Source organism: Plutella xylostella, chromosome 6, assembly GCF_932276165.1.
Source record: "Plutella xylostella chromosome 6, ilPluXylo3.1, whole genome shotgun sequence".
Classification (NCBI taxonomy): domain Eukaryota; kingdom Metazoa; phylum Arthropoda; class Insecta; order Lepidoptera; family Plutellidae; genus Plutella; species Plutella xylostella.
Genome location: NC_063986.1, coordinates 9,342,457 through 9,365,055, shown reverse-complemented (window position 1 = coordinate 9,365,055; position 22,599 = coordinate 9,342,457). Strand labels below are relative to the sequence as shown.

At 36.6% G+C, this 22,599-nt stretch overlaps 2 protein-coding genes and 1 long non-coding RNA gene across 6 annotated transcripts in view; all 3 read right to left on the bottom strand.

Moving 5' to 3' along the window:
- LOC125488616 (autophagy-related protein 16-1) overlaps positions 1–928 on the bottom strand; it is a 155,182-nt gene extending 154,254 nt beyond the window's left edge. The window contains exon 1 of one of the 2 annotated variants that reach the window (XM_048621653.1): positions 840–928. Coding sequence is in view for 1 of the 2 variants with exons in the window: in XM_048621652.1 (XP_048477609.1) it covers positions 98–193 (96 nt within the window). In the remaining variant the exon portion in view is untranslated. Of the gene's footprint in view, positions 1–97; positions 239–839 lie in introns of those variants that run through there. The other variant, XM_048621652.1, reaches the window with a different exon arrangement.
- Positions 929–1,820: 892 nt separating this feature from the next.
- Positions 1,821–17,023, bottom strand: LOC105383884 (autophagy-related protein 16-1). 3 transcript variants are annotated; one of them, XM_048621647.1, is made up of 10 exons: positions 16,680–17,023; positions 16,110–16,214; positions 15,548–15,719; positions 13,053–13,215; positions 10,844–10,932; positions 9,634–9,684; positions 4,299–4,470; positions 3,923–3,949; positions 2,494–2,599; positions 1,821–2,000 (listed from the first exon to the last, which is right to left on the bottom strand). In XM_048621647.1, the coding sequence occupies exons 1-10, from the start codon at positions 16,771–16,773 to the stop codon at positions 1,846–1,848; spliced, it is 1,134 nt and encodes a 377-aa protein (XP_048477604.1). In that variant the 5' UTR covers positions 16,774–17,023; the 3' UTR covers positions 1,821–1,845. The 3 variants fall into 3 exon arrangements, with proteins under 3 accessions (XP_048477604.1, XP_048477606.1, XP_048477605.1); XM_048621649.1 differs by lacking the exon at positions 9,634–9,684; XM_048621648.1 differs by lacking the exon at positions 3,923–3,949 and having other exon boundaries at positions 1,824–2,000.
- Positions 17,024–20,081: 3,058 nt separating this feature from the next.
- Positions 20,082–20,541, bottom strand: LOC125488657. The gene is made up of 2 exons (XR_007266392.1): positions 20,473–20,541; positions 20,082–20,119 (listed from the first exon to the last, which is right to left on the bottom strand). It is a non-coding gene; the product is annotated as an uncharacterized LOC125488657 (long non-coding RNA).
- Between the last annotated feature and the right edge of the window lie 2,058 nt (positions 20,542–22,599).

The window sequence follows — 22,599 nt, the reverse complement described above, 5'->3', positions numbered from 1 at the left end:
TGTGGAATTCATAAAACTTGCGCATTTGGCAACGAACGCTGGTGGGCGTTCTTTTGTTTGCAGCGCCATCTAGGGGCGACTGTTATAACTACCCTACCTTGAGTCGCTGGTCCTGCACGGTCCACACGCGGCTCGCGAAGTCGTTGCTGGCGGCCACCAGGTACGCGCCCGTCGAGTCGAAGTCCACCGACATCACGCCCGCGTTCGACCCCACTAGCGTGCCTTTGTGTACGACGCCATCTAGTGGCGCGACTTGTTCTCATACTGTTTTTATGGGCTAGATTTGGTGGGTGCTAACGCTGCGCTATGATATTGTTGATTGAGCAGTAAATTACTTCATATAGACACAAATAAAGAAACAAAAATGCGAAATTTAACTATATACGCTCGATTTTGACCCCTCCAGCGCTCTTTTATTTGCAGCGCCATCTAGCGACTGTTATATCTACCCTACCTTGAGTCGCTGGTCCTGCACGGTCCACACGCGAATGGCGAAGTCGTTGCTGGCGGCCACCAGGTACGCGCCCGTCGAGTCGAAGTCCACCGACATCACGCCCGCGTTCGAACCCACTAGCGTGCCTTTGTGTACAACGCCATCTAGTGGCGCGACTTGTTCTGACTATCTTATGGGCTAGTTTCTAATGTCACTAACACGCGCATCGTTTTATGATATTGTTAATAGGGCGGTAATCCAATGTGGAAATTTATAGACACAAATAAAGAATGAAAATTGCGAAATTTATGATAATTAAAGACTTTACGCAAGCATTTGACCTCACCAACTCTCTTTTGCTTGCAGCGCCATCTAGGGGCTACTGTTATTAATATAACTATCCTACCTTGAGTCGCTGGTCCTGCACGGTCCACACGCGGCTGGCGAAGTCGTTGCTGGCGGCCACCAGGTACGCGCCCGTCGAGTCGAAGTCCACCGACAGCACGCCCGCGTTCGACCCCACTAGCGTGCCTTTGTATACAACGCCATCTAGTGGCGCGACTTATTTGTTATGGGCTAGTTTCTAATGTCATTAACGCTGCGCTTTTGTTTTTGTTCATTGGGCCGCAAAATGCAGATAAAACGTGGATATTTAGACACATTTGAAGCATTTCGCAAGAAACAAAATTGCGAAATTTACGAAAAGTAAGTAACTTATTCGCTTTTTTCGCGCGCATTTGACCCCTCCAGCGTTTTTTTGTTTCCAGCGCCATCTAGGGGCCACTGTTATTTATACATATAACTAGCCTACCTTGAGTCGCTGGTCCTGCACGGTCCACACGCGGCTGGCGAAGTCGTTGCTGGCGGCCATCAGGTACGCGCCCGTCGAGTCGAAGTCCACCGACATCACGCCCGCGTTCGACCCCACTAGCGTGCCTTTGTGTACAACGCCATCTAGTGGCGCGACTTGTTCCCGTATACGATTTTATGGGCTAGTTTCTAATGTTATTAACGTTACGCTTTTGTTTTTGTTAATTGGGCCGTAAGATGCGGCATTTAGATACACATAAAAAGATTCAAAAATTGTGAAATTTATAAAAATTACACTTTTTGCGCGCGCATTGCGTTTGACCCCACTAGCGCTCTTTTGTTTGCAGTGCCATCTAGGGCCGACTTATTACGACGGTTTCTATTGGCGATGAGACGGTGTTTTTACACATTGAGGAATGTTATAGTTTCTCCGGTCTAGGCACTGGAATAATTCCACCGATATCCAGATATTACGTGTCTTTCTATCCTATCTTGAGTCTCTGGTTGAAAAAGGCGAAATTTATGAAAATTGAACTTTTTGCGCGCGCATTTGAGCCTACCAACGCTCTTTTGTTTGCAGCGCCATCTAGCGACTGTTATAACTATCCTACCTTGAGTCGCTGGTCCTGCACGGTCCACACGCGGCTGGCGAAGTCGTTGCTGGCGGCCACCAGGTACGCGCCCGTCGAGTCGAAGTCCACCGACATCACGCCCGCGTTCGACCCCACTAGCGTGCCTTTGCAGTCGCATGTGCCCACTGGGAAATACTCAGGTGTTAATGGAAGAAAGAAAAAAAAATACTCAGGTGTTAATGGAAGAAAGAAAAAAAAGTTAGTTAGAGAACAATAACATATTTATGGTGTTCAAATCTGCAAGTTAAAGTGCAGTACTGAGCAGGAAATATCTGCCTATAAACATTATTCTAAGCGTGTGGTGCAAGGATTGTCCAGTCATGTTAGTGTCAATCACTGACTGCCCTAAACAAGATGTGCCTATGGTATACGTCACAAAAGGCTTCTTATAAACCGACTACCGCTGGACTAATTTAAAGACAATTAGCCGGTAGTGTACCAGTAGTGCATGGATGAGACCAAGAAAGGCATGCTCAGCTCAGTGGCTCAGCTTGGAAGATGTCTGTTAGCTATACGAGTATGTCGGCTACCTGTATAAATAACGTCAGTTCGACTGATGAGCCTCCCATGCTAATCGTGACTGTTCGTTGTCAGTATATTTATTTTTGTTTTACTTACATTTAGACACGTCCCACAGTTTGACCTTCCTATCGGCACCTCCCGTCGCCACTATTCTATCCGTGGGACTCCATCTTACAGCATTTACTTCACCGTCATGGGCGTCCTAAAAATTATATTATTTACATTAGTACTTTATATTGAGGCATCAGGAGAGTATATATGTATTATATAAGGTTATTCGTGTAATTTGGGTTTGCATTGGCAATTAAATTTAATAAGTCGTCTTTTGAAATACACAAATTCATATTATATTTTACGAAAAACTTGCAGAAGCTTGCCTTTATGGTTACGCCCTTGCAAAAATCGACTACTGCATTTTTTTATTGCCAGTGTAAACCCCGCATAATGATGTTAGTCCAAGTTGTGTACAATGATCGGAAATATTCTGAAGCAACCTTTAGAACTGCCAAAACTTTAATTGGTGCATCCGATGGTGATGGTTGGTAATGAAATTAGGCAACATAGATATAGCTTTCATTCATTTGATTCAGTTTAAAGTTATGTAAGATAGGTGTAAAATGATTTTAAAACGGATCTTAATTTTCTGGCCGGTTCCTGAAAACGCTAAGATATAGTTCAAATCAGCTGATAAAATTTATCTATATAAAATGATGTGCCTAAATTGCGATGGAGTTTTCTTTCAGCCAACGATGGCGGCATCCAGATTATCCACACGATGTAGCATAGATCTTTCATACACTGTTCAAAGAGGGCGCTGTTAATAGTTTTGACTCGTTCCTCAATAGGAATCACCATGTCACGTACAGTCCAACTATAACGTCGTGAAAACGGAAGTGTATCCTAACTAATTGTTTAAGATCTTATTTAATCGATCTGTTATATTTATTAAAGGACAAATCCGTTAAAAATCCACAGTCAATCAGTATTTTATTTTTAAAATTTATGTAAAAATAAGTAAATAACTGATGATCATAAAAAGTCTTAGCAAAATCGCACTCTTTGATGTCAGGACTTTATAGTTTGACTGTATAATACTTTTTATCCGTGGTATAATTTATAAATCGTGTATGAAGGAATGGGTAATTAGTATGATATCGCCAGACAGATGTAGAAGTATCTTCCTTATCCTTACATCATGGCAAAATGTTGGTGGATATTTAACGCTAGTGTAGGTCCAAAGCTCGTGCTATATTGCTAGCAGTCTAAATAGGTTGCAAAGCTTATGCTTATGCTAAATGGCTTGCAGCCTAAATATGCTCCAAAGCACTTCCAATTAAAGATTATGCTAGGTGACTCATATGCACATAAACAAGTAGACTTAAATCTAAGGAAGGTAGACCATCACCAAAAGCCTAAACAGTATGGTGTAAGTAATAGACTGGTTTACATTTATGGCTGTCATTAGTTCTGAGGTGACGATACAACAGTCTGATATTATCATTAATGAATCTCACCAATTAGTTACCTCTATTAAGTGACAGTTATTTCCAACCTGTGTACAAAGTTCTGGTTTAAGTGTGTGTGGCTTATTGCCCTTTTTAAGTCTATTTACTCTTACATTTATTAACGTTAACGTTATTAATAAACTCTTATAATTAACAAGCGCAATTTTAATATCGATATAATTTATGCATGGTAGTACACATAAAATTAGCTGAGAATAAATTGAATGTCGTGCCTCGGGCCCATTCTAAAGAAATATACTCTAACAGAGTAAAACAGGGACTTTTTTCAGTCACTATGTGTTACAAGATGACCACAAACATACCTACTCTATTAATGTTTGCATTAAAAAAAAACCTGTACTAATCCTAATCAGACTACTTCGCAATAGTACTTACAAATCGTAAAGCAACTTTGGTCGGTAGCGTCGTGGCGTAGTACGGGATGGATTCTAGAATCTTCTGTCCTATGTCATCCACAGTCACGTTGCCCCCCGACCCACTGCTACTTCTACTGCCGCCTTCTCTGCATGCTTCTTCCAACTCTTTGCGGACTTTCTCACCCTTTTTTCTGCAACAGATGACATGGTAGAAGGTAGTAGTAACTCACAACAACAAAAAATGGTTGATATTTTTGGGTGCTGCCAATTTCCACAGTGTAAAAGGACTATGCTTGTTTCACTCTTAAATAGACTAGGTATGTTGGTGGTGAAATTGTGCGCATGATTTAGATATTGAGTTATGTAAATAATAACTTGAACAGAATAGAATATTATGATCAAATATTATGTGGCATGCCATAGACGCTGTATTGACTTATGAATCGTGTAAGTAAAAATGATGTCTGTATTTAAACATATTTTCGTATACGAAAATAATAATATAATCGCAAGCAAAATATAATAAATATAACTTAAAATTATAAATTGAAGAAGAAACCAAACCAAGCTATGCACATAATAATTTAAAACATGACACATATTATTGCTAATGCCCACCCGTGTATAAAGAAACAATATAATCCTTCCAATTATAAAATGGCCTCCATTTTCATATTGTTTCTTTATTCACAGGTTATAATTGCAAGCACAAACCATGCACATTGCACAACCCTTACTTGCCCAACACTTATATCCAGAGATCCTTAAAATAAGCTGCATTTACACGCAGTCAGCAATGCAATGCAGCAAATTACCATGGCTATTATACATTTAATTGCTTGACGTGATAACTAGACGCAATTTGATCTTTAATGCACTCACGGGCAATGAAAAGGTTCCACTGAGAAAAGCACCAAATTACTTCTAAACGGAAAAGGCTAGCTTAATGCCGTCTTGTGCAACATTGAAGTACATTAAGGGTGGATTCGTCCAAACATCACGTTACACGAGAATAACTATACCGGAATTAAAATTATACGCGAGTAAATATCTAGGATAAGTACATTTGCATTCTACCAAGTTATACCATGATTAAATTGAATGAACGAGGAACGAAACTGTAATGCAACTAAAATAAAAATAGCTGCGTTTCAAAGCATGCAATAGAAATGACATGCCAACTTAGTTTGAATGGATTATATTAAATGGATTATTAAGTATGTTGTTGTGATAATATTGAATTTGTATCTACTTTCAAATACCTTGGATTAGTCATAGATAGAAACCTTAATTGGAAATATCATATTGATGAGATTTGTAAGAAAATGAGATATTTGTTATGTAAGTTTCACCAGCTTAAGCGAGTTTTAAACAGAAAAACCTTATACATGGTTTATTTTGCACTTGTAGATTCTCTTATAGATTATGGGTTAATGACCTATGGACGCACTTTCAAAACAAACTTAAATCAAATCAAGAACCTGCAAGTTAGATTCCTCAAAATGTTAGTTGGTAGTAAAGCAAAACGAGACTGCAAAGGATGTTACAATAAACTATTTAAACACTGTAAAATACTACCTATACATTGTAAAGTTACTTATAGCATTGCGATTAATCACTTTAAAGCGGAAGAATTCATATTTCAAAACCCAAGTAAAACAAATAAAAGAAGAATAGGTAAAAACTTTATTGAATGCTTTAAACCAACTAATTACTATGGTGAAAGATTATTCAAATACTTAGTGCCGAAATTTTATAACAAGTTGCCAGCGGAGTTTTTCAGATCTACATCCAAAAACATGTTTAAGAATCGTGTGAAAGAATTTTTACTGAACAATTTAGAAACTGTGTAGTTTAATAATAATATGTAATGTACTGTATACTAGAACACCTTTTGTAAATCGAGCATCTTTATTTAAACGTAAGTAAACATAATTGTTAATTGTAATTGCCTACATAAGTTGCTATAATATGCATGTACTTATTATAACTTAAGTAGGTACTTGTTTAGTGTAACATAAATGGGAGTATTACCAGCCGATAAACAGCTCAGTTGTTTGGCTGATATTGTAAATATTAGTTTTTAAGGATTATTTTGCTTAAATAAATAAATACAAATACAAAATAAAAGTATGAAATTGTTTATGTTTTAATATTTTATTCGCTGTTGTTATTCTGAGACTTTGCCTTTTAACGTACTTTTGTTTATGTTTTGACAGATGTGTTTATATGTCATTATGACGGTTTTCTAATCAGCTGATGTGCTGCCGCCATTACAAAATTACTCTCGGATAAGCTCGTTACACGGTCAATTTTGGCGGTATAACATTTTATTCTTGGGATAAGCTAGTTATCTTGGTTTCAGGTTTGGTAGAATGCAAAATCTGCTTACTCGCGAGTAACTGGTACTTTACTCGTGAGTAAAAAGTTACTCGACGTTGGCCGAATCCGCCCTTAGGGTGAATTCGTCCAAACGTCACGTTACACGAGAATAACTATACCGGAATAAAATTTATACGCGAGTAAATATCTAGGATAAGTACATTTGCATTCTACCAAGTTATACCATGATTAAATTGAATGAACGAGGAACGAAACTGTAATGCAACTAAAATAAAAATAGCTGCGTTTCAAAGCATGCAATAGAAATGACATGCCAACTTAGTTTGAATAGATTATAAAAGTATGAAATTGTTTATGTTTTAATATTTTATTCGCTGTTGTTATTCTGAGACTTTGCCTTTTAACGTACAGTTCCCCAAAATTGATAATGCACATAGAAATCTTCGTCATTGTTCGGCAACGGTCGTATTCCCGAGCGTTAGAAAACTATTATGTATTTAGAGTGGTTAAGTGCATTTTCTTCATGAAATTTTAGTAGAATTATGTAATTGGTGCTAAAAGAGATAATTGATTTATCAGTAACGAAATTTGATTCGATAATTCATAATATTCCATAATATTAAAATTTACTTCGAAAATGTTACAGTAGGCACTTTTCAAGTGTCTTACTGAAGCTGATGTAAAGATGGATGAAAGAAGGTTTGAATAACACAAGGTTTATATTATAAGGAGAAATGGATTTCAAACACAGATTTATATTAAAATTTTTAAATCTCAGTTCAAAAGTATTTACAGCACTGATTATTTCTAAACATGTTTATTGATGAAACATCAATAAACATGTTTACATTAAAATCTCAGTTCAAAAGTATTTACAGCGCTGATCATTCACAATAATATTACAATTACAAACTTGGTCTTTTGGGTGTGGCTTTATTGGCAAAGTGAAGTCTATCAATGTGACGTATATTTTATTCTTAAATGTGCCTCATAATATGGCATCGTCAACAATAATTAAAGTTGAAATTAAATTCACATTTGAAAAAAATAACAAGAACGATGTGTAATTGCAGCTCTTTATAATTCCACAAAAGTAATATTGATCTTGACCTTGAGACCCTTGACTGATCGGTGACAGCCACCGACCGCCCAAATTGTTTTCGATTATGTATCACATGATATTGACTACTATTTCTTTCGAACAAGGTTCAAAATGCAATTGCTTTGTTTAATTCAATGATTCGGGTGTTTCCGGGAATACGACAGTTTGCGAAGATTTGCATGCGCATTATTAATATGGGAGAACTGTACTTTTGTTTATGTTTTGACAGATGTGTTTATATGTCATTATGACGGTTTTCTAATCAGCTGATGTGCTGCCGCCATTACAAAATTACTCTCGGATAAGCTCGTTACACGGTCAATTTTGGCGGTATAACATTTTATTCTTGGGATAAGCTACTTATCTTGGTTTCAGGTTTGGTAGAATGCAAAATCTGCTTACTCGCGAGTAACTGGTACTTTACTCGTGAGTAAAAAGTTACTCGACGTTGGTCGAATCCGCCCTTAATAAAGCATTAGGATATTACCAACTAAAATCGGTTATATTTTGTTCGAATTTTAAATTAAATTTTTGAAAAAAAAAATATTCGTTTGTTGTTGGAATTTCGTGAGTGGAACTTTTTCATTGCCCGGCAGTGTATTTGCACCGCCAATTATTAAACATCACCTATAAATTAGCGATCTACAACGCGTTAAAAACAGAGAACTGTGCACCGATCAAAATATGTATATAAAAATATGAATTTAATATCCTTTATACTTTACTCATATCATATGTAGGTATACCAAATATCATCGAGCCAGGTTTAGGCCATTCTTTTTATGTTTCAAGGCATTTTTTATTAATTATATTTATTTCTTTGGCATGCTACTCGTATATAAACGATGACTGCTACTAAATTTGAATTAATATGTTTATGTGCAATAATTTGCCAGAACTATCATTTAATCTTCGCTCTAAAACAGATGGTAGGAAGAATTAGGTAATGAATGGCTTGACGACAGCCACACTTTAATATAATTTTATGTGTGTGAGAATTTGAAGGCCATTTCCTGAATGAATTTAATAGGTATTTGATTTGGCTTTCCTCCACGGAACGGCCTAAATGATGCTTTAAAGTGTAGACTAAGTAACATCGAAAAAAATTGGCTTAGTTTTGTAACATATAGGTAAATGGAAGTGAAGTGGTAATGGTGAAGGATACAATTTTATAGAACACAGTGTATAACTCAACGCAAATCATAATTTTGTAGTAAAACGGTTTATTGGCTACATAAATCGGAAGATGCTTCGGACAAGAATAGTTTCAGATTCCGCAAATGCGTCACACATCACGCGGTGGACGCTGCATTTGTTTTCATATCATTTATTTCAGTCGGCAATTATTTTTATATACACAGTATCACATGTGATTATTGAGAGGTATTAGCATTCCATTTCGTCATAGATTCTAATTTCTATTCAAAAAAGGTGATGTTTGAATAAATGACGCTTTATGTGAGTATGGCAAGGTACAGTACTTAGCTACTAATAGAACATTTTGTACTATAAGTGTCGCCAGGAAAATTCACGTTGACATTGTAACTGCTATATGATTCATGGAATGAAATACTTGATAAAATGTAAGTCAATAGTGAACCATGTTTCCCTTGTTAACTTACAGAGTAGAACACCACATTAAGATAATATTATGTATCTCTTATACCTGCCGAAACAAAACTACAACTGTAAACATCACACAGATCGACAATGCAGACAAAAATCGGAAACACATGACAATCGGTTAGAGTGAGAAAGAACAATTATTATGAGTCAGTTTCAAGTGTGCAGTTGAAACAAAAAATTGAATTTCAATGAGCAAGAGTATGCAAAAAGGGTAAAAATCAGATCCAAAACGCCACAATGCCGGAAGCACGCACATTCGCAATCGGATTATGACATCACTCACCCAAAACTAACTCTACCCAACGTGTTGATCAGAAACGCGGTAGGGCTTGACCTGTTGGACAAATTAAACAAAAAAGCAACGAAAAAAACATGGTGGTGCAGCTTGCTGCTGAAGCGAGACACACGGCATGCCCTATCTCTTTCTGTAAGCTGTTTCTACTGTGGCTGGGTACATAATTAACACTATTGTAATGCATTTTGTAATTTACTGTGCGTATTTTTCTCATGATGTATGTTTGAATACTGTGTGAGTTGAGGAGACAAGGTTAAACAAAAGGGCTTACTGATTCAAAAAGTACAATAATAGTATAAAAAAGAATAACATTTTCAATTAACATTAACGTCTTGCCAAAGGCCTTTTGTTTAAACTTTTAATAAAATCAGGGGGAGCCATAGTATGTGTCTTTGAACAGTATGTAAGATGTATACTTAAAGTAATACTATGGGAATAAATAAGAGAATTTAAAGATATCACCAGTCATCATGAGAAATTAATTAAGTGCATAATATGACACAAATTAAGCCACATACCCTACTTAACTAAATGTGTAATCTAAAAAGGTCACATAGTTCGGTTAGGTATAATTATACACTCACGAGCAATGAAAAAGTTCCATCCACTAGGTAAGCTGTCAGTAGAACTTTTTATGTTTTTAAATTGTGCAATGAAGAATAAATAAATAAACTTTTTAATAATAATCGCCCGCGTGTGTAATGAAATAACAAAACGATATGAACCTTTACTACTTTACCTTTTTACACACTACCTACCTACCTACCTACACCTACAAGCGATATCGATATACTAAGCAATACTTTTTAATATTTTGTATTGACTTATTTCAAAAGCTTCCACATCATTATAATATTTTGGTCGCACCGATGCGATCCGGTAGGTAGTTATTGAAATTACGGAGGTTTAAATTGTGATCGCGGTTAAATCTCAAAAGAAAAGAAATACGATACGAGTAAAATATCATAATTATAAGGAGTCTTTCCTTGGAAGCCCATCAATACAAAATACTACACTCACGAGCAATGAAAAAGTTTCATTCATGCAACGACGATACAACGTCAATGGCAGGTGGAACTTTTTTATTGCACGTAAGTGTACTTACAAAAGAGAAGTTAAAGAAGTATTACTCATGCATTAACTACCAAAATACTACCACGTTTTGTACTTTCATCTTGAACAAGTTCTAAGTACTTACTTTACAAAGTTTTCATTTTCTTCATTCATTTTGTCTGCATCTTTTGCCTTGTACTTTATTAATCGCTCCACTAACGTCCGGTTTTCATCCTGGAATCAGATGAAAATATATATTTTAGGTATAAATATTTCACGGGTAAATACTTACCCCCTTATTCATAAAAAAGTTACTGAACGGATTAACTATTGAACTGTTCTGTCCCTGTCTGACAGAGAACAATTTGTTCTTTGACAGAGAGTGACAAAACAGTTCAATAGCTAATACGTCCAGTAACTTTTTTATGAATAAGGGGGATAATTTGTAAGTAGGTACTATCAGTGCAGTAGAAGTCTAATTATTTGATGTTAAACACTCTTAAAAATTCTCATGATCCAAAGAGCTTTCCAAATTTTTTAAATATTATATATGTGCGAATGAGTGAGTTAAAATAAATCACCTTAGTTTGAACGACGGTCTTCGTAATCTTTATTATTTTACTCATAATTATTTAGCTTCGTAAACACAAAACTTCACATACATTCACTAGGCACACTCAATAATCCAGTAACGTAAATACAGATTTATCTAGGTACACAAGGAAATGACGTATATCGTTCACACTGAAACTTTCCTTCAAGACTAAATGCGATCACTTGCGATGGTGATACAAACACTTCATATAATATAAAAACTATAAGCTCTAAGCTCATACGATCTCATGTACAGGATGAACTATAAATTATCGTCAGGCGCACAAACATATTGAAGGTTCACCAAGAATAGTATAGTAGATATAAGTTAGGCTTTTCCAAAGGTTAACTAAATGTTAAAGGTTAACGAAAATGCTCCAGTAAAAGGTTCTAGGTTTTTTGAACATTGCGTCGTTTAAAATGGATTCCCTTGGAAAAGTCAGGATAAAATTCCTATTAGTTGTGCCATTCTCTTTCTGCAAAGTTTTACCTTATTATACTTTATTTTACCTTATTATAGAAAGCGTGTAAATAGAAAGCAATGACATTGATTCGAGAATTCGAGTGTCATTGGCTTATCAATAACTGTAAACACAAGAGCAATTACAATTTGCAAAAAAAGAATCACGCTGAATATATTGAACAAAAGGTCCAGTTGTGTTGGCATCCTGCCATAATCTCCAATGATGCTACGCTATAAACATTTCAATTCCATGAAAATAAAACTGCTCTAAAGCAACGGCAATATTTAAGCCAAGAATATTTTATTTGCATAAACAATAACACGGCAGAATGGATAAAACGTAATATGAGGTTGAAACATTTTTTTACAATGTGAGATTAATTTTCCCACCAAACCGGTTAGTAACCACCCAAAGCCTACTATCCACCACCCCTACCATCCCAGCATCACCCCTTTGCTTATGAGTTCGTTCTTTGTAAGATTTTATTAATTTACTGCTGCCACTTTTTCCTACAGATTAAGAGAGTTTTAGACAAACTAAAAATATATTCAGGACATGTTTGTAAGCGCACCGATCCACGTTTGTTTATGAAAGCGATCAATGTTTACTACAAAAATACCACTTCACAGATACTAAACGTATATGTGTTTACAAAACAGATTATCTACCTACTTACTACACTAAAATGTAAAAGACGATCAGACCGTAAAATATGAAAGAACTTTAAACCAAAATAGGAATACAAGGTAATAACTTCACCTACGCATAGTAATTATAGAAAAGTTACGTCATTTTAGGTCCTGCATACACAAATACGGCGCGGTAAAATTTGCAAAATATATCTAACTTTCAAAACTCAATCAATATAATAATACCTATATTATTGGGAGTATTTTATATACGTCCGGAATCTTGGGAAGTCAGCGACTGACGCTAATCTGACTGGCTAATCCTTTCACCTTGGTTATAAACACTAGTCCACTACTACTGTATGGTGTAGCGACCCTGACTGCTATGCCGACTGTCCCGGGTGCGATTTCCGGCCGGGACAGATATTTGTTTAAAAGCATTAATATGTATCTACATAGAATAACGAGTACTAGCACTAACTAGTACTTGTTATTCTATGGTATCCATCAATGTAGATAATATATCGGCTGTCCGATACCCATATTACAGACTCTGCCTAATTAAGGGTCGGGTGGCGGATGGCCGTGTGTGAGATGTCCCCACATATTATTACTGTTTATCACCGACACACAAAGAAAAAATATTATAAATAAACTAAGAAATCACCTGTATTTTCCTAAGCTTCTCTTCTAGTGCGGCAAACGCTATCTGCAGTGCTTGGTGCTCGTCCCTGATGACCTGGTTCAGAGTCTGCAGCTCCGCCATGTTCGTCTCATACATCTGTATCTCGGCTCGGAGAGACGCTAGCAGGGCGGCGTTCTCTGAAATTCTAGAGACAGAGTTGTATTTTAATGGTTGTGAAATAAATTTTAGTGAAGGCAAGTAAAATATGACTACATTTACTGAAAAAGGACACGATTAAATTTGTTGTCGTGGTCAAATGTATAAATGATGTAATTAGGTACCTATATCAAATACCAATTATATCGCTCACTACTGTTCAAAGTTAAAATGAACCTACTACATGTGATACCCTACCAAACTGCAGATATATGTATTATTGCTTGTTTGCAAGACTACGTCTTCACAATCATAGAACGCGGAAGCGTGTTTTGAAATTATACAAGGCCAGAACGCAGAGGTTGGGACTGCTCGCGTATATTTTCAAATTGAAATGGTGCCATATTTTACTTGAAAGTATACAAGGCCATTACGCACTAATCGCGTATATTTTCAAGTAAGTTAGGCCAAAATTATGGCTTGAAAATATACTGCAGCAGTTACCACTGCGTACTCATCGTGTACATTTTCAAGTGCAAAGCAGCAATGCGAGCACTTGAAACTATACGTGATTAGTTACCAGGTAGTCATGTTGAATTGTTGCTCTCTCTTTCTTTCATGCGAAATAGTAATAAGTCTATTGCTTTCTAAACATTTCATGATCATTCCGCACTTGCCATTATTTTCGTAACGTGTTTTAGTTTACATCGTACAGTTAAAGAGTAAATTGATTTAAATTAAACTGTAGAACTGTTGTAAGTAAATAGTAAAAATGATCTCAGAAGAGGGTATAGAACAATTCATAAAAGACAATTACGGTGAATTCAAAACTTGATAAAAAATATGTCTGTAATAGGTCTATAGGGTATAATTAATACCTACTACTCTCACGAGCAATGAATAAGTCCAAGTAGCAAAAAGTCAACACCAAATGACCCCAATTTATTAAGACAATTAATTTATAATTTGATCAAAATTTTCGTTTTTAGGTGGTTATAATAATATTTTGATGCTCAAAAAATGTTAAATGTACTTTAATATTGCCGACGGCGTCATAAACTAGTTTTTTCTGTTCAGGAGCTATTGTCACTGGAACTTTTTCATTGCTCGTGATTGTAGTAGGTATTACTCTTAATTCATTTAAATTATAAGATACTAGTATTCTTACTTGCAAATATGATTTCTGTAAATATCAATTTATCAATCAGATTAGAGCTTGTTCGTCTTTATTTATTAACATTAGGTATATTGGTATGACAGGCAGAACAAGTAAATTATAGTCATGTACATTTACCGAAATAGTTAAGTAAATCAGAATCAGCATGTAGGTATAAATTATATGCGACAAGTACGCCAATCAAGCAATGTGCGTAATAGCAATGTATATTTTCAAGAACGATTCAGTAAATCCCAACTTGAAAGTATACGCGATTAGTACGCACAAATCGTGTATATTTTCAAGTAAAATATTATTATTTTTCACTTGAAACTATACAGTGCTAGTACACTATGGGTGCGTTCTGACCTTGTATAGTTTCAAAACACGCAACGCGGAAGTCAACTATGTAATTAAAATCGTCTAGAAATATGATCCCTCCGTATTTCCAAGATAAATTGCATGGCTAATCAAGAGAGGCAGTTAACGTTTGCAGCAATGCTGTGTAAATACAATACATAAAATAAACATTCAAGGCTCATACTACTATAGTCCCTTGCAAGGTAGGCAGAGGCGTGTGTCGACACCCACTTTGTCGTTAATTATGTGTATACTTAAGTCTTAATGCGTGGGCGTGAGAGTGAGTGTGTTGGGATTTGGGATAGGCCTATGTCCAGCATTGGACGACTATGGGCTGATGATGATGATCATGATAAAAGCTAGTCCTGCTCTAGTGTTTATAACTAAATATAGAGGGCTACATTTCTTGTGAAATACGAAATACTCGTAAGAAGTTTAGAAGACTTGCCTTGTATTTGGTATGTTTTTTGCTTCGATCATATTATATTGATGAAAGTGTTTTTAGTATAGATAAAGCTGATAAAATGTTCCCCCAGACATTATGAAAATATTAAAATGAAATGTTTAATTTTTCTTCTGAGAACTGCCTCTATTTTAACATTATTTAATGGTAGTTTCCTCTCCGTAATAATGACCAAGTTATCTTATCTCTTCAACAATCATTAATTATCTTTACCAAGAAGAGCAAACAAATTAATTTATATTGATGATTGATTACTTACTGCATACTCAAAGATGATCTACTAAAGCAATAATGAATTTTTGTGCCTTTTTTTAGCAATCACAATTATCATCAGAGAGGCAAGGAATCAAACATGGGATGCTTTGCATAATATATTCTAAGGAGTGCTTATAAAAGACTTACGTCACATCCTTCATTGTGACCTGTTTCTCTAACTCGTGAACTCTGTCATTAAGGTTTATGATCTGTTGTGAGCTTTCCCCTCTGCGTCTGTGCAGAGAGGTCAACTCTTCTTGCTGAGCTAAGATCTTTTGTTCCAACGCTTGTATCTTCTCATTGCTTCCTCCGCTGCCACCTGTAAAATTCATAAAATAATTTTAAGAGATTTAAATAACAGCACATAAAAATACAAAATAGATGAAGAATATACTATCACCAATTTTTTCTAAGCTCTTTTTACAGATTCTTGATTATGTTAAAATTGATACATTGGTATGAAATTCATTGAGTGATAGACTTTACACAAAGTCAATACTAGCTGCCAGCACTGGCTTCATATTTGCCTCATATAAGAACGAGAACAGATATTCTGTGTAGGTGAGAATAGAGTGCTTATCTATTTTATTTCATGAAAGATAATTATTAACTTTACAGTTCATGATAATGGATAAATAATTATCTTCAATATGAATGGAACTTATACAGAATATTTTGTACATAAAAATATTGTAATAACAATACTAACCTGGTTGTATGCTGTCGGCTCCACTGAATCGTATCCTTTCATTCTGTAAGGTGAGTTGCAGATTCTCATTTTTCAGAGTATTTACATTGTCAAAGAGGCGGCTTTCTGGAAAATTCATTAGAATAAAGTAGAAAACTTATACTTACATATTATCATGGAAGAGTATAAAATTATTAGTTGCTTTGAAGGAATAACTAACTTTGCAAAAATCTGTGACCGTGTGACTGTAACATGTGCAATTGAGCAAATTCTACATATTTTATTTAGGTGTTTTAGGAGGTTATGAATATTTACAGATCAGGTTAACTAAATAAACCAATGAGAATAGATGTGTAAGTATTTGTTTCCAGCTATTAGCTATGTAACTATCATTATTCACCAGGTAGGCATAGTAATAACAAGAGTCATAAAGATAGATTAGAAATTTCAATACTTACCTACATTATTCATAAACTCATGTTTGCGCACATGGAGCAAGCAAATAAATGTTAGAGATAAGTTTGGAACTTTCGCTTACTACAAACCAAGACAAAGAAGAGATAAATAAAAGAAGAGGTTATAATTACTTACGAAATGCAACTATATCTTGAAACGCCGCGGTCTCTCGTCTGTTCCTGACGTGCAGTTGATTTATTATACTATTTCTCCAGTCCCCACCGTCCATTTTTCAATAAAAACAGTAGTCTTCCAGTGGGGAAATAACTTCAACAACTTTCCACAAGACAATAAGCTAATATCATAACAAATTGAGCCCTCTTCTGCGCATAATTCACAGCTGTAAAAAGAGTGACTTGTAGGATGTTAAAAATATTACCCAATCATTACTTTACAAATAGTAATTATTTTAAAAAGCATAAAGTAATTATAAATTCACTTCCTCTCTTTACAAACTTTTATGACATTGTTGACAATTTTTGAAACCGACTGTTTGACAGTTGACACTGACAGCTAATGACTTTGACAATAGTGTCGTGTTTACGAAGTTTATTTCTATCAACAGATGCTACATTCAGTACATGACCTCAGAATAATAACTAACAAGGATTTTTGTATTTGCTCAAAAGAAATCAAATCCAGTGCCGGTCATTAAAACGAACACAAAATGCGGTACTGTGAGCATCACGAGTTAGTAGTAGTAATAAAGGTTTTACTCTAGCGCCATCTCATCGCCATCTATTTTATTTTTATTTTATGTTTGTAATGTAGCAGCTCGGCAGGAGCTGGTCTGGGTCACCGGGGAGCGACCCCTGGGCGAATCGACCTGCCTGGCCTTCCCCGAGAGTAGGGGTTGGGTGCTATATTGTAATGTGATACTTACCCTTATGACTAACGTCCCTAGTGCTTAGGGCTGGTACCTACCTAATAACTCTCAATTAATATGTACCGGGAAGCGGTCTTAGACTAGCTCAGCTTGACGCCGGCCTCTGAAGGAGTGCCTGGTCGCCTGGGGGATCTACAATGACCGTGAAGCGGTCCTAACTACCCTGATCTTGATCCTGAGGCCCCTGGAGGGAAATAACCTCGGTAGGTGTACGGGGTGAGAATTAATAATGCCGATTAATTAGTGTAACACAATTGAGGCGGCACTGGACCCGCTTTATTTACAATCAAGTTAACTTATATATCTAAGGTACTTACAGCTTACGTACTTAATATTAACACACTACACAAATGCACAAATACTTATCACGATTATTGATATTTATATTGGTCGGGCCCTGAAGGGGCCTACGCGGATGTTCCTATCTTAATAAGGGGAAGGATACAGGGTACAGGAGGTCGGGCGAATACCGGTGGTGCGTGTGGACTTGTTCCAGGGTTTGTGGAGTGTATTTGTGTCGACAAGAATGTGGCTGAAGGCCGGTGTGTGTTCGGTGATTGTATAGTTCGGTACTAGGGTTTCGTTTTTCCCGACCTTTTTCTGTTCCCGGGAAACGGGAATTTTTTTCTAGATTTCCCGGGAATTCCCGGGAAACGGGAATTTATTTTTGATGCTTGTTTTTGCTATTTTCGGGTATTAAAAGTCTATAAAAACACTTACAATTAAATCAAATATACTTTTATCACTCGTATAGGTAGAAAAAAGCATCAGTCAGATAAATTAACAACCAAAATTATAATGATTTGTTTTACATGCCAAATCATTTGTTTTTCTTAATTGTATTTTTTTTTCGGGAAGAAAGAGAATTTTATATACTACTTCTTGATTAAATTATAATTATTAATGCCTAACTAAAACTAACTAATATAAAATTAAAATTAAACTAAAAAGAAAATTCTGGCCAGATCGCTGCCACTGTCGGGTAGGGTACCCAAGACGCTGGCCGCGTTACCCCGCTGTATAGCGATGCTTAGCCTTTGTGCGATCATTGTAAATTAAACAATTTGGAAATTTTATTATGACATATAATTAAAATAGAAATGTTATTACACTTGAGGTAATATTTTAGAAAAAATAATTCATTCAACTATTTTCGCTCAACCTACTTCTTATTTTGGTTTTTTCTATGCGATAGTAATTTTTAACCGACTTCAAAAAAAGGAGGAGGTTCTCAATTCGTCGGGTTTTTTTTTATGTATGTTCACTGATTACTCCGCCGTTTATGAACCGATTTTGAAAATTATTTTTTTGTTGTATTGGGTTGAGCTCCCAGGTGGTCCCATTTTTTTCAGAATTTTATCTCACCCCTAAGGGTGGGTAAAGGGGTAAAAACAGGGTATGAATTTCCATTTTGGACACATATTAACCGATTCTAATGAAATTGAGAACGTAAATATAGTTCTTATAACAAAAAAATATGATGGTGACCTAGAGCTGATCTGATGATGGAAACGGAAGGTAGTCAAGGGAACTCCTCAACGGTGTATAGCAACTACCTCGTGTTTAGGCTTGAATGATTCGTATTGATTAGTAGGACTTTTTGGTATCATTTGCATCTTACTTTTGATTAAAAATTATTGCAAATAAACTAAAAACTATAAACTAAAATAATAATTAAAAAAATTAAAAAACCGACTTCAAAAAACCACTAAAATGTAAGAAATAATTTAAGGTTTACACAAATTATATGTGACAGTACAAAAATATACCTAAGCAGGAACTGTTCTTTTTTGAAGTTGGTGCCATATTTCTTCAGATTACTTTGTCACCGCACCAACATCAAAAAAGAACAGTTCCTGCTTAGGTATATTTGTACTGTCACGTATAATTTGTGTGAGTCATTTATCTTTGCAATGCAGCTGCGCAAAAACAATAACACGTATGATTTTCCAATAATTTACAACAAAACCGAGTTTCTGATCGTAGACGACAAGCTTGCGATATTTTTTTTTGGTTTAAGGTAGGAGAAACAGATAAATAAATATGAAAATATAGCATAGAATCGATTAAAAATCAAACCCGGGAATTCCCGGGAATGCTAATTTTTTTTCCCGGTTTCGGGAAAGACAAATTTCCCGGGAATTCCCGGGAACGGGAATTCCCGGGAACACGGGAACGAAACCCTATTCGGTACTTACACAGATGCTTTAAACTAGGCAACCCAGGCATCCATGTACGTATCCGGGGGACCTCGGTCCGCTAATTAGGCAGCCCACTGTGTCGGGTCTAGTCGGGTATACGGATGCTTTAAACTAGGCACCCCAGGCATCCATATATCCGAGAGACCTCGGTCCGTTGAGCAACCTACCTCGCGGGGAGACCGGTGTTGTGAGATTAGTGTGCGTGAATAGATTACTTGAATAGATACGGGTGCGGGGAGGGATCTCGGGAACGGAATGATCACTCGTCGGAATAGGAGGTGGCGAATGGTGTTCTAGCGGCGGTCCGGCGGCTATTTATAAGCGGGTCGCCCCGCGCCCCTTGTATTCTCCGGAGTCGTCTGTGTGGTGCCCCGCCTCGTCTCGCACACGCCGGGCGCTCTTGTGGCTGCGGTGTGAGGGTAGGTGTGTTGGACGGTTGGTTTGTAACGGCTCGTTACATTCTCCCCCCTCAGCAGAAGAATTTTTACCTGGTAAAAATTCACAGGTCATGTAGATACATACAAGGAAAAATTAAGAGAATGGTGCATGTACTGGTGCATTTGTTTACAAACGGGTTCCTACTTTATCATCTGGATTCAGGATATATTTTATTTACTTAGATATTTATATCAGGTTAATTTTACACAGTATAATATTATTAGCTTTGGTAAAAAAAAAGTTACACGGTATTGTCCATGAGCATTTCATCCCTGCTTGGTGCCGGTAAGTTCGGACTGAAACGGTATATTATATTCGGGATTCTTTTCTACATAAAAGATGTGAATATTTTGTTTTTTACAAGACATGAGCAAGGATAAAATGCATGGTTGGTTTTACTTACATTGTAGGCTATGTGTATATAACTTATTGTGTACTGATATACATTTTCCTGTTAATTACATTAGGTATTGCGGTTTTCAGCTTTACGGTTTTAAATTGTTTACATTTCAAATAAATTAAAATTTATACGGCATGTGCCCTTGCGCTGAAATTTACTCGGTCGGTTTGACACTTGACATTGACTTGACAACTAAAATTCTAACCTGTGTACGTTCACAGAGTAACGTATTGGGCTGCGTTCAAAAATTTACAATCTTTATTCTAAGTCTGAGCAAAATTTTACTTGCGACTTTGATGCAATAAGGTGGATGTTATACGTTTAACATGTCTGTGTGTCTATTATTTACTTATATCATATTATACTACGGACGGACGGTGTAAAATGTGTGCATTTGCGTTTACATTTTTACCTATTTCTATATTTTCAATATAGATTGCGGTTTTTCGGTTGTATATTTATAATTAAATTACAAATTATACATAATAAGATTTATACGGTACGGTACGGAATGACTAGGTCATAAATATACAAATGTTTTAACTTTTTACGGCTATTTGTCTTCAATCTTCATTATGTTGATGATTGAGGGTAGGTTTGGAATTATCGGTTCGTTCGGCATCGCATGAGTACCGCGGCTAGGCACATCTGGCGATGGGTGATGACGTCGTCGGTAGGTTATTACTGCTTCGGTTCGGTGGAATTTGGTTGCGGCGAGTTTGATGACGATGATTTTAGTCGTTCTTTGTACTTTTTCATATGATGAAGAACATCTTTGTACATCCCGCGCCAGTAATATGTTTCGGCAATGCTTTTTAGGATTTTTCCCGTGGTCACGTAGCCTGTTGTTGTCGGTTCATTAAGGTGTTGTTCGATAATCGACCTTCTCTTCAGTGTCGGAACGCATAATTTCCACTGCGATTGTGCATTGATCTTGACCCCGTACGCCGGATTTACAATTCGTTTTTGGAGTGAGCCGTTTTTAATTGCGAATGTTGGGTCATTTTGAGGTGATTTTCGGGTTTCGGTCATTTTCCTCTCGAACCATTCTTTTCTTTCCTGGATTGAAGCTGTGTCGGGATATCTTGGTGGATGTTGTTGCTTAGGTTTTTTCTTATGCTTGCGGGATTTTGTCTTTATTGGGCCGTTGATTATATTATTATTCGGTGGTGTTGAATCATTTGTGACGACTTCGGTGACTTTCGGTGTATTTTCGGTATTGTTGTTCCAGACTATTGTGGCTCCTGCTTTTCTTAGTAGGTCTATCCCTATGATAACTAGGTTTGGCGGTGAATAAGCTGGTAGCACGAAGAGTTCGTGTGTTATTTTTCTCTGCCGTATCTCGATTTCTGGGTCTATTCTGAGCTTCACGTCCATGACTCTGCCATCTGCGACGGTTACTCGCATCCCTGTGACTTTTTCTGTGTCGGCGTTTGTCGAGTTCTCTTCATAAATGTTTCTACTGATGTACGATCTGGTGGAGCCTGTGTCAACTAATGCTCGGTATGTCAATTTCCCTATTTTTACATCTTCAAACATTCGTTGTTCCGGTCGGTTTTCTTCGGCGGTTATGTTCGTGTCTCCGAACTTGGTTTCTCTTCTGCAGCAGTTGCGCGTAAGTCTCCCGAGGACTCCGCATTGGCTACAGAACAGTACTTGCCTGCCCCGGCATTCCTTGTGTGAGTGGCCTGCTTTGCCGCAGTTCCAACAGCATGTGGTCTTGTCGTATTTTTCATGTATTTTACGCGGTTCTGGTGATGTTTCTGGATAAACTTTCGGTGTTTGACGGTGTCGGTCTGGTCGGTGCTTCCACTGTTGAGGTGAGGATTCTTCTGTGATCTGCTCGTAGTCGGCTGCCTGTTTTATTAATTCCCCGAGGCTGGTGAAGTCTTGCTTCTTGATGTAGTACTTGTAACTCGCGGTCATGTTCTCGTATATTCTTTCTTCTTTTTCTGTTTTGGTCATTTTTCCGTACCTTCTCATCAGGGTCTGTATGTCGGTCAGGTAATCGACGAAAGATTCACGGTAGTGTTGTTTTCGTGCGATGATCATCTCGAGCAGGTTCTTTTCGTATCCCGCCGGGTAGTAGAATAGTTTGAATTCTTTTAGGAAGTCTTCCCACTTTTCCCA

Coding starts and splice junctions, on each gene's coding strand:
- LOC105383884 (XM_048621647.1), bottom strand. CDS start 16,773: ATGGACGGTGGGGACTGGAGAAATAGTATAATAAATCAACTGCACGTC. Junction 4,471..9,633: donor TTGGGTAGAGTTAGTTTTGG/GTGAGTGATGTC, acceptor CATCTGTTGCAG/AAAAAAGGGTGAGAAAGTCC. Junction 2,001..2,493: donor ACTGTGGGACGTGTCTAAAT/GTAAGTAAAACA, acceptor AGTATTTCCCAG/TGGGCACATGCGACTGCAAA.